Source organism: Glycine max, chromosome 17 (genome assembly GCF_000004515.6).
Source record: "Glycine max cultivar Williams 82 chromosome 17, Glycine_max_v4.0, whole genome shotgun sequence".
Taxonomy (NCBI): Eukaryota; Viridiplantae; Streptophyta; class Magnoliopsida; order Fabales; family Fabaceae; genus Glycine; species Glycine max.
In genome coordinates, this window is record NC_038253.2 from 7767370 (window position 1) to 7780190 (window position 12821).

The window sequence follows — 12821 nt, forward strand, 5'->3', positions numbered from 1 at the left end:
TCGATCGCGTTTAGTTAACTTTCACATTTCTCTTTTTATCTTTCCATTTGTCAAGGACTAACTCTCCTAAAAGCTTAAGCTACTAGGTCAATTCAATATTATTATTATTATATTGTAATTGCACTCTCACTTAAGGGCTCTTTGAGCATGAAGCATGGACAATGTACAGGCATATACCACCTTGCAATGAAATTTAACGTTTTACTGACTACTTGATCATAAAAACTTCATACAATATCAAGAATCAAACCTAAAATTCTAGGTAATGGTTTTATCTCTAATAAAATTCTTTTCTTATCTTCCCAAACCTGTTTACGCTGCCATTATCTCACTGCCTCACCTCTCCACTCCTATCTAGTGATAAAGTAGGAATAGCATTTTTCTCACTATCTCTCATTTTAATATTATTTCTGATCAAGCCTCTCAATTTGTCATTATGCCTTTAACTAGAACTAGAAAGAATTACAATCCTCATCTCTTCTAAAATTCTAGGCATTCGTTGATAACTATAATATACTTGTAGTAGACTGAGTGCACTCATTTTTTTAAAAAAATTATATGATCATTTTTTATTATTTTTTTCATATTTTAGAGAAAAAAATATAAAATGTATATTTTACACTCCTTATGTTTTCTAATGTTTTCAACAAAACAATCTTGTAAAAGTATTTTCACTTGTTTTAGTTTTAGATGGCAGTGCTTAATTAATTAGTTGCTCACTCAAGTTGTATCATTAATTATTAACAATAATCAATGTTGATCTACTTCTGCTCAATAGACTCAGTACAATAATTGCGCCTAATTTTTTCTCTTTTGTCTCAACGTGGTTGTAACTTTTGTAAGCTTTGAGGGCCTTATTATCACCTTCTGTTAGTGATAGTGATCCAATTTTTCTGAATGCGTCAAATGTGATCTATATATTTAGTCTTGCTCATTCCATATCAGGGGGCTGCATTAACGTATATGGATTTTGTTATGCAGTATCGACTTGGACTAGATTCACGAACTCATGCACTTGATGACATTGATTTTATCGAAAATTATTTTAATTAGTTTATTAACATTGAATCTTCCTTTTAAAATCCCTCCGATTGCTTCCTTCTTTATTGATACTTTTTATTGAATTTATTGTGTGATTTACATTTATATGAATGGGATGTTGTTTCAATCTAATCTTGTTTTGGTTTGAAAGAATTAGGTAATTTGAAGATCATTTTATTTATTTTTCATAATTTATCAAGATAGGGTTGGTAAGGAGAATATCCAGGGAGATTACATTCTTCTATGATTTGGTTACGAAACACGCGAGGCTGTTTTCAAAGGAAATTAAAAAAATTGAAATTGTTTATATAATTCAACAATTTCCTTAAATTAATAGTTAGTCTGAATTTTGAAGGCATAAAGAAATAAAGGGAGTTAATTAATTATTTTACATAGAAAATTTAGCTTGCAATGCTGAAGTATAGTTTTAAAAAAAAGATCTAGATATAGAATAAGATCTGTATTCTGAAATTAACAAATAGGTTGATGCTGCATTAAAAAAAAAAAAGGTTGGTGCTATATATCTGGCGTCATAAACCAGATACATGACAAAATTAATGCTTTGAATGGACGCATTAACTTGTAATGAGATTTAGAAATTACAAGACTTCTCCAATCTTCTTTACTGTGTTGTTTTGTCGGTGAGTGATGCAGTTTCATACCAATCGGCATGTACATTTCATGATTATATATGTTTTTCGAAAAAAACTTGCTGACAGCTACATGTGCGTGTACGAGAGACAGATTATATCTTTAGGCTTAATTAATAATTTGATCCTTAAATTATTTAATTTGATCCCTTCTATTTTTTCTATTTTTAAAATACATAAATTTAGTCATTTTCATCCAATTAGATCAATGCTGTTAGGATTAGAAATTTCTGCAGTTTTCCTTTATAATAACAAAGAACATTTTTTTTTCTGAAACTTTATTCTTATAGCTAGGTTAATTTTTCTTCACACTATGGTGTAAATAACTAAATATAGTTATAAATTAGTCCCTTATGCATTAGAAAGCATTATTTTAAGCTACTTACCATCATTCCCGCTAAATAGGTGCACAGTTTTTTCTTCTCGAAATGGGATCCGTTAGTCTTCATGGTCTGCACCAGTTATATTCACCTTGAAGAACGAGGAATCGCGGTAGAAGAATGAGCACAGAATTTCAAAGAGTTTTGCAGTTACAGGCACTGTAATGTAAGCCCCACATCGCACACAGAAAAAAGCATCTTGGTTGGTCAACATGCAAGTGGTGCGTTTTGTGGGGGGTGTTGTGTTATTCGGTTGTTAAATATTGTTACTCCCTAGGAAATGATTTAACTTAATTGGTACTGGAACCGAAAGGATTAAATTTCAGAGAGATTTTCACCAAAGGTCATATGAGTAATCACTAAATTTCATATTATATTTTATTTATAGGTTTTATCTTCAATTATATTAAACTCAACCTTTTCATTCTTACTTCTGGTTTATGTTTGATGAGGAACTTCACCTTATACTTCAATAGTTGGAAACTATACACAACACTAGTAAAAGAAAGAAAATAGGAAGTGAAATGAGACCCACCTTCATGTGTATTAGCGGCCTATTACAAAACTGTTACAGGGTCACGTGGGTGTTTCTGTTTCATATCATACGCTACCTTTCTTCTCGATCGTACTTGTTCTTGCCTAATTTGGAGTTTGTACTTTAACTTTCCTGGGTTTTTCTTCTCGGTTCAGACTGTTTCCTTGAGTTCATCATGCTGGGAAATAAATAAACCAAGGATGTTGGAATCTAGGAAACCCGTTAACTTTGCGGGGGGGCATGTTGTATATGCAGTATATTCGTCTTCTTGTTCAGACCACCCTTGTTGGAATGCTCTGGTTTTTCCATTGAATTTTGGCATATAAACCCAGTTGAGAAATAAGAAATTATGTTTGAGATATGAAAACTGTAATTATTAGCTTCTTAAAATTATATTAAAATGTGAAAAATTATATTTAAAATGCGGAACCAAACACGTTACTGTAGGAAAGGCAAGCCATTCAGTGCGTTTGGAAATACGTTGAAAAAATCGTGATAGTTGGATTTTTGATGTGGTAGAAAATAATGGTTTTTAGTCTTTACCATCAATTTAAACACAGTGTCAGTACTGATATATTTATTATGTTATTAATATTTATATTTTAATTATACTTGAAGTATTTAAAATATTAAATTTTAGATTTTTGTGAATTCACAATTTTATAATTATTGAATTGATTTTTATAAAGATATGAGCGGCTGACAGTTTCAGTCGCAAACTAGGACAAGTGATAATTTGCTCTTTTAAGTTATTTTAACAAAAAAAAATTACAATTTTAACCACCAAATATTTGGTCGCCAAATATTAAGTAAAAGTAGCAACCGAATATTTCTGTAGAAAAGTATTATAAAATTGCATTTAATACTTAAAAAAATTGTTACTGGATTAGCCACCAATGTGAGTTCATTTGCGATTGAAACATCGGTTGTTAATGCAGTCTCTTAATCTCAATTTCTATATAAATGTATGCTGAATTGGTTGCTCTTTATGATGATGTATGTCAGTTGCTAAATCAGATTTTTTTTAGTGTTCGTAAGCCTTTTGTAAGGGGGTTGGTTTAGTGATCCTTACGGATATTAAGTGGTTTTTCATTACTGCACGGTCTATATGTTTGGCAAGCAATTATGATAATCATTGATCACAACTTTTCATTAAGGGATTACAATATTTTTTTAAAAATTATCAACAAAAATTAGTTGTTAATCATGAGCTTTTTTGTAATAATTTACAATTACAAGGCCAATGAATGATCTAAGGATGATTTTATCCATGTTATTTCCTTTCTTTTTTGTGTCATCAGGCTTGTTGGGTGTCTCAAACTAAATATGGTATGACCCGCCATATGTCAATCAACTTAACTTAACCTTTTTTTTATATAAATAAATTGGGTTACATATATTAACCTATCAACCCACATAAATTAGTGCCTTAAGTTGAGGCAAGATTAGGAAGTTGATTTCTCTAGCCATTTTTCTATTCTTTTCATAATTATGTATACAAAAGTTCAAATACAAACTTAATTTCTATTATTGTTTAATTTATACTCTCATTAACACTTCCACCTATCTTCTTATTCACTTTTTAAGTTGGTTATTTTACTCATGCTTTAATTACATGGATTATTTATACATAATATGCATTATTAATTACGATATAATTTCTTATGCTAGGATTTTGGAGGGTGACCATTCCAACAAAAGTACAAAGAAGGTTAAATTTCAAGATGAACACGAAGGAGAGGAAGAGATATGGATAAAGACAAACAATGTATTACCGTACAAGGACAAGTTGTTGAATCATCATGAAGCAATGATGTCATAATGGGATGGAGTTACCAGCTAGCTTCAATGATGAGGAGGAACTTTCAGAGAATAGATGATATAATCAACCATTTGATTAGGAGGCTCGGAAGCAAGAAGAAGAATACAGAGCAAACGAAGCATGTTCTAAAGTAAACCAACCCCTTGGATTGCTACGAAAAATATCATCTCATTTCAAAGTAGTACAATCTAATTCAAAAATTGCACCTGTATGGGACAAAGAACTAACTGCATGAAGTTCAAAATGGAAAAATGCTCTAACCGAAAAATGTCTCAGACAATGGAGGATATATGGAGTTTTGGATGTGTCAATAACTAAGAAAGCGAGCGATTTTTTTGGTGAGTGAAAGGGAAGAAAATTTACTCTCACAAAAAATCAATCAAAGTGCTAGTGTTTTTTGCCCATGATTTCTAGTTTAGAAAATATTTTAGAAGAGAAATCGGGTGCTAAACCTAAAGGAAAATAAAACGGGTAATAATAATCCTCAAATTATTAATGCTCCAAAATCTAAGGAGCTGATGGGAACGCAATTTAATGTGTTGAATCACAAAAATGGGGAGCAATGTGAGGCTGAAATGGATGTGGGCAAAGAGAGATGATATACATATAGTTATTTATGGATTAACGTTGCTAACTAATGGCCTCGTGATCTAAGGTTTATCTGTTTTTAGTTTCTGAATTTTTTTCAAGTTTTTACTTTTCAGTCCTTAAATAAAATTTTGATTAGTCTTGATGCTTGAAATTTTTTCTATCAACTTTTTACTGCCGTCAACTACCACCGATATACGATGACTTGGTGCTGGTTTTATTAATATTTTATTATGATTTGTTGCAGTTAATTTTCTATGGGGTTCTAACTGTCTTAAATTGCTTTGTAAAATGTTTAAAATGAATTGAACCATTTTTGTGGTGGCCAAAAGCTTCCAGAAATTACTTTTTCCTTCTTTCTATTTCTTTCTTCCAAACTAGTAACAATGGCATGTCCCGAAAATAAAAAACACAAATCACTCTTTAACCCCACAGCTGCAACCATCTCAACCACTCCAATCACAACATCAAAGAAGCGTACCCAAACCCTTTGAAAAACGCTCCCTATAGGTCTTTGTGATATCGTTCAACTTCAACGACAGCAGACTTTAAAATTGAAACCTAAAGTCAAGCAAATTCAGAGACTCGCAATCAACATTCAAATTTCCGTCAACCAAAGTTTCATATCAAAATCTCAGAAAAGAAGAAACCCAGTAGATCTAACTGTGGTGAAAGAGTGGAAAGGGAACATTTTTCATAGGAAAAGCGAGATCAAACGTGAAAAAGTTCAGAATAATGAAAGGGAGTAACAAGGAGCGTTTTTAGCTCCGAGCCCGGCCACCACCATGCTCCGCCGTAATGACTGTTACAAGCTCACGCCACGGGGACATTGAAATCCTCAGAACCGCAAGGATCATGCCGCTATAAGCTGACACCGCGCGCTCGCAGCAACCCTCCTTGTCAGATGGATCGTCACTTCTTCTTCCCAAAATTGTGAGAACTATACGCGATCTGACATTGAGAAATTGATGGAGGAAGAAAATGAGACCATTAACGGTGCGTAATCCATTTGGGAAAAATGAGATTGTGAAGGACCAAATTCATGTGGCGGCACAAAATAAGGTGCGTAATGCATTAGGGGAAAATCCACAGAAAGGAAATATTGAAAGGCCAGTTAAAGGTATGAAAGGCATGAAGCTCACGAGTTCAAAAGAATATTAACAGTGTCCAAGCCTATTGTTTGAATTTGCAACGTTCTCGTGTTGGAGGAAATATTGCAATGTTTGTTTTTGCACCCTTTTTTTTTTCTGGGTTTATGTTTGATCTTGATTTGGATTTGTGGCACTACTCATTCTAATTTTGGATATGTGTTTGGTTATGATAGCATAACTATATTGATAGAGCAAAGAAGGGATCAGAAAAGATAAAAGCAATTTCTGACGGCTTTTCAACCATCAGAATAGTTTGATTCATTTTAAATATTTTACAAAGTAATTTATGACGGTTAAAGATCCCTAGAAAATGAATCGCCACAAATTATAATAAAATTAGTGTCAAGCGTTTTAGTATTTAATGGCAGGATTAAAAAGTTGATGAAAAAAAAAATTGAAGGACCAAGATCCGTTAAAATTTTGTTTAGGAACATAAAAAATTTTAAAAAAATTGGGACTAAAAATATAATTAATCTGTACTTATGCATTAAATGACAATAATAGGAAGAAATGTGAAGCTAAAATGGATATGGGCGAGGAAGTAGGAGATATGCATTTAGTTATTGATTCAGGTAAGAGTTCTAAAAGAAGGTATATTTGGACCCTCTACAAGTGTATCTACTATCTAAATTAAAGGTTTCATGAACAAATCAAAATATTAATGTTGGTTGCCGACGTGCTCGCGATTAATTGTGAAAAATGACAATAATGGGGAGTAATATGAGGTTGAAATGGATATGGAGGAGGAGGTTGGCATTATGCATATAGTTATTAATTCGAATAATCATTCTAAAAAGTATATAGTGGACCCTCCACAAATTACCTACAATGAAGGTTTCAAGAAGATCGACCATGGAAGCGATTTATTTATTACGGCGGGTGATGGAGCAATATCGCATGGCCCAACAAGACTTGCACTTGATTTTTATTGACTTGGAGAAAGCGTATGATAGAGTGCCTAGAGAGATTTTGTGGAAAGCTCTAGAGAAGAAAGGGGTTAGGGTTGCATATATTCGAGCTATCCAAGATATGTATGATAGGGTATCGACTAGTGTTAGGACACAGGGTGGAGAGTCAGACGATTTTTCCATCACAATTGGTTTACATCAAGGGTCAACCCTTAGCCCCTACCTTTTTACCTTAATTCTGGATGTCCTCACGGAACAAATCCAAGAGATAGCGCCGAGATGCATGCTTTTTGCAGATGACATAGTCCTCCTTGGAGAGTCGAGGGAGGAGTTGAATGAGAGGTTGGAAACTTGGAGACGAGCTCTAGAAACACATGGCTTTCGCCTAAGCAGAAGCAAATCGGAGTATATGGAATGTAAGTTCAACAAAAGAAGGAGGGCTTCTAACTCAGAGGTGAAAATAGGATACCATATTATCCCTCAAGTCACACGGTTTAAATATCTTGGGTCTGTAATACAGGATGATGGGGAAATTGAAAGGGATGTGAATCATCGCATTCAAGCAGGATGGATGAAATGGAGAAAAGCATCGGGGGTGTTATGTGATGCAAAGGTACCGATCAAGCTAAAGGGAAAGTTTTATCGGACTGCGGTAAGACCGGCGATTTTGTACGGAACAGAATGTTGGGCGGTCAAGAGCCAACATGAGAATAAAGTCGGTGTAGCGGAGATGAGGATGTTGCGGTGGATGTGTGGTAAGACTCGACAGGATAAAATTAGAAACGAAGCTATTAGAGAGAGGGTTGGAGTAGCGCCTATTGTAGAGAAGATGGTGGAAAATAGACTTAGGTGGTTTGGGCATGTAGAGAGAAGACCGGTAGACTCTGTAGTGAGGAGAGTAGACCAGATGGAGAGAAGACAAACAATTCGAGGCAGAGGAAGACCCAAAAAGACTATAAGAGAGGTTATAAAAAAGGATCTCGAAATTAATGGTTTGGATAGAAGTATGGTACTTGATAGAACATTATGGCGGAAGTTGATCCATGTAGCCGACCCCACCTAGTGGGATAAGACGTTGTTGTTGTTGTTGTTGTTGTTGAAGGTTTCAAGAAGAAATCAAAACATAAACGCTGATGCACATGGAAAGCAGCCTCGGGCTCACACATCAGTGACTATTAATAGGACGACAAACAAATATGTTGCTATCAATCTTGATCCAAGTCAAAGTAAGGGGCCAAAGTGAAAAAGGAAGCATGCTACCAAAAAATAACCCCGAAATGCTAAGTGTTGTGCATGATGCACATCCTAGAGAAATCTGGTAATGGTAAAGTATGGTATGAAGATTTCACTAAGTCCTTTTTTAAGCAAACCAAAGATGAATTTAAGAAAAACTATTTATATCTTATAACTCCAAGTTCGAGTAGTCATGTAGGTGGATTGATAAACAATGTTTCAAAGGAAGTTGATTTTACTCCCTCCGAATCTAAATATAAACAAATTTAAATGAAATTCAGTTAATAGCATTTAATTTAAAAATTCTTCCTAAAATATCCTAAAAGTTAGTTAACATTTGTTTATATTTAGGTCTAAAATTATTATTTTTTTGTTGTTCATATTTAGGTCCAAAGTAGTACAATGTTGACATTTTCAATATGTTCATAATTATCCACAAGTTGGTAAAAAATTGATGGTCATTAAATGATAAACATGTCTAGAGTTTTTAAATGATTTTATTGTCTTGGAATTGTTGTGAAACCATTGTTAGGAATTTGGATCAATGATTAAAAATATCAACAATAATGAAAATTATCAATATGGTGTCACATGGTTGATAAATAACTTTTTTCTTAAATTTACCATCATGAATTCAATCCTTGATCCATGTGTATGAAAAAGTATTTATTGAGAGAGATCAACTTTCTAAATGAATAAGAGTGCCTCAAGGAGTTCGTAAATAAAAACAAACAAAATTTATAATATGATTTGTCTCAATTGGACAGAAAGAATCACATTGAAGTATTTTTTTTATAAAAAAAAAGAACTTGTTTAAAGTTTTTAAAATAAAAAAAATCTAATTGAACATTTTGAATAAGAAGGGGAAAAAGACCTAATTAAATATTTTAAAAAATAAAAGAAAAGTATTTAAATTTTCTCATTTACCATGAGTTTTTTGCAACCTCGGTTCCATCAAACGATGATGTGTTCGACATTCTTGTTCATTATTGGTTATCTCGTGTAGAATGCGACATTTGAAGAACGTTCATTATATCACACTTTACTCTATAGAACATGCCTATGTACACCATCAAAATTGTTAGTAGATCATCTTCACTAATGCAATACAATTTTTAATTAAAATATGAGGGTTATTATTGACCCCATGAAAATTACCCTTTGACTCCTACAACGTCCTGAAATTATTTTTATTCCAGAACTACCTACTCATGAAATAATAATTTTGTTATACGATTTTTTATCCCACCTTTACTATAACATAATTATGATTATGTTGTACAAATATATTTTAGTTAAAATTAATTGCATGATTAAATTACCTTTTTACTTAAATTAATTTTGATACAAAATATATTAATGACGACACACATTACTTAATTAAATTAATTGTTATATAAATCAAGTTTTCATTTAAAGGTAAATTAATGATAACATAAATTACTTTTTTAATTATAATTAAAATAATATCATGAATTTATTTGATTATAATTAATAAAGATAATTTTTACAATAATTAATATGATTATTTTTATAAATGATAACTTTTTTTCAATTATTTTCATTTTAATTAAAAAAGATATTGAATATTATTAGAAATGATAAATTATATCCCAATCTATTACTTTAAAAAAGATAGTTTATATTAACAATTAATAAAAGATCATGAAAACAAAAATACAATTTTGTCATGTATTTTTTAAATAAGAAAAACACAAATATATTTCAATCATGTGTCTCAACAAAATTCACATCAGAATCTTATTTTCATTATGGTGTATTGTTTTTTATTTAAAATTCACATCAGAATCTTATTTCATTATTGTGTATTGTTTTTTTATTTAAAACACAAGTACATAAGGAGAAGAATAAAATTATCTTTTTCAAGGGTTTAAAATTTAGTAGGAATCAATAGTTATTGGTAATTGTTTTTCTGAGCAAATTAGTAAAATGCAAAAGCCAAACAAATCTGCCTCGTTGACTTTTTATTAATTCGATTTTTTTTTATACTTCAATTTACTGAGAAAAAAACTGACAATTTCATCTCATGGATTAATGAATTTTGTCCAACTATAAAGGTCTAGTCTAAATAAAAGCTTGGACCATTGCGGGCATGTACGGATTGGGCCAACTAAAATACAAATTCGAATGGACTAGGCCCAAATTTAGCAAAATTCTTACGATATTTAAAACACATTTTACCCAAACAATAAGACCGAATTAAGCACCGAAAATAACTCCAAGCCCTACCTGTTGCGAGGCTTGGTCAAATTGCTTCAATTTTTTTACAGATTCCTATATCCGAAACTTCGAATGTTCTATCAGTGGCTACAATAGTGGATTCGATAGATTTTCAGCTCACATTCGCTCCACACATTCTACAATCAATGCACAATTGAGGAGTATGCAGTTACAATACTTAATAAACCACATTTAAAATCCTTCCACCTTCGCAGCACTGCCCAGCTAGACTCAATAAACAATTACCACACAAGTAATGAATAAAATCTAGAATTCGTGTTCATCATGGCATAATGATTATACTGTGAAAATCCTAGTTGTGCTCAATGAAACCATGGCTGAACACAGGCCCCAAGTGTGTACTAATTCTGCATTAATGAACCAAAACAATAACTTTGACTCTTGTGAGAATTTTAACTAATAACTAAATGTCTAATGCACTGGAAGCCTAAAACCACCAATATATTAGCAGTTGAATCAAGTTGCAAGAATACCATTGATCACCACAGGCATTGGAACAAAACTTGAATAGTTTAGAAAGAACAGTTCAAAACCATGATATCTCAGGCACAGCTTTACCTCAAAACAAGAAACAAGGATGGCAAAATTATAACAAGTCAGACCATTTCAAAAATCTAAAATGTCTACCAACACAGATAATATAAAAAAAATAACAACCGCAAGGCCTAAATATCAGTAGCCATTAATAATTTAATCTTCGTCCTCCTCATCTCCATCTCCACCAGCAGCCTTCTTAGCAGCAGCCCTTTGGTTCTTTCTCTTCACACGTCCTGGACGACCACCACCAAGTGGACTGGTCAGTGAGAAGTCAATGTGCTTCTGCGAATCAACCCTAACCATGAATGATGGGATGTTCACCACCTGTCTCCCAACCCTGCCACACCACAGACACCATCAAATTCCATCCCCAGACAAAATAAACACAAAATCAAACAGCATAGAATAAATTGAGTGACAATAATTAGAACATTTCATAAAATGTGATGATTATTGAGAAAAAGTGAGGACCTGATGTGCCTCTGCCTGATGAGGACTCTGGCGTGGTGGATGGACTTGGCCATGCCAGACTTGAAAACGAGGGTTTGGAGGCGGCGTTCGAGAAAGTTCTCGACGGTGAGAGCCAACACGTAATCAAGCTTGTTCTGAGTCTCATCGAGAAGTCCGTAACGGAACATTCTTCGGAGAAGGGCTTCTCCCTCGAAGATACGGCGCGGGTTCTTCTCGTCGAGGGTCAAAAGATTTCTGGCGTTGTTACGGATGCGGCTGAGAGCGTACTGAACCCTCCACAACTCCCTCTTGCAGCGAAGTCCGTACTCACCGACCAGCTTCAACTCGGCGTCCAAACGCTCCTTTTCGTACGGACGACGAGGCTTCTTGAAGGTTTTCCCATCTATTCAACCCCAAACAAACAAATTAATAATCGCCCCTAGTCAATTTCATGGGAAATATTGATTTATCCTCAGATCAGAAACATCACAATCAGATTAAATGACATTTCACATAAACAAATGCATAGACTATATAGAGAGCAGGAAGGAGTTAGAGGGTTTAGAGTACTTACAGTTTCGGTAGAAGGAAACGTGCACCATGGCTCTTCTCTGCCTGCTTCACAACCCTTACGGTGCACAAGGATTTCGCAGCTGAACTTCATAACCTGCTTCTTTCTCCCTTTTAACTGATGCCAAAACCCTAGTTCTGGGAAGGCCGGGCTTTTCAATTTAGGCCCATTTCATGGTCTTTTCGTGGGTGTTGCTAGATGCACCCATTGTTGGTCATTTTTCTAATATATATTAATATTGGTTTTTTGGTTTTTTTTTAATTCCTTAAAATTTTATTTTTTTAATTATTAATATGTTAAATTACTCATTTGTGTATTAAATTTTTTTTACTATTACAAAATTTAATATATATTAAATTTTGTAATAGTAAATATTTTTTATTTATAAAAAAATATATAAATTAAATAATTTGTATGATTTATATTAAAATTAATTGTCACAAAATTTATTATTTAAATTTACAAGTGCATTAAATATGTATTATAAAATTTAGTGTTATGTATAATAACATTATTTATTTTATAACATAATTGACTTATTAGTTAAGTTTGTTAGAGCTTTGTGTTAATAATTTGAAAGTTACAGGTTTAATTCTTGCTTGCACCATTAATTTTAAATTAATTCATCACAAATATTTAAAACAAAAAACAAAAAAAACTCTTACAGAAAAACTTCATCAACAACACCCTCTT

At 32.8% G+C, this 12821-nt stretch overlaps 1 protein-coding gene across 1 annotated transcript; it reads right to left on the reverse strand.

The window, feature by feature from the left end:
* Positions 1-11061: 11061 nt before the first annotated feature.
* Positions 11062-12290, reverse strand: LOC100807649 (40S ribosomal protein S9-2). The gene is made up of 3 exons (XM_003549618.4): positions 12132-12290; positions 11579-11960; positions 11062-11444 (listed from the first exon to the last, which is right to left on the reverse strand). The coding sequence occupies exons 1-3, from the start codon at positions 12157-12159 to the stop codon at positions 11261-11263; spliced, it is 594 nt and encodes a 197-aa protein (XP_003549666.1). The 5' UTR covers positions 12160-12290; the 3' UTR covers positions 11062-11260.
* Positions 12291-12821: the final 531 nt, after the last annotated feature.

Excerpts from the sequence above, each read along its gene's own strand:
- LOC100807649 (XM_003549618.4), bottom strand. The coding sequence starts at position 12,159 with ATGGTGCACGTTTCCTTCTACCGAAACT. Across the intron at positions 11,961-12,131 it reads CGTTTCCTTCTACCGAAACT|ATGGGAAAACCTTCAAGAAG; the intron begins GTAAGTACTCTA and ends GGGGTTGAATAG. Across the intron at positions 11,445-11,578 it reads ATCAGGCAGAGGCACATCAG|GGTTGGGAGACAGGTGGTGA; the intron begins GTCCTCACTTTT and ends GTGGTGTGGCAG.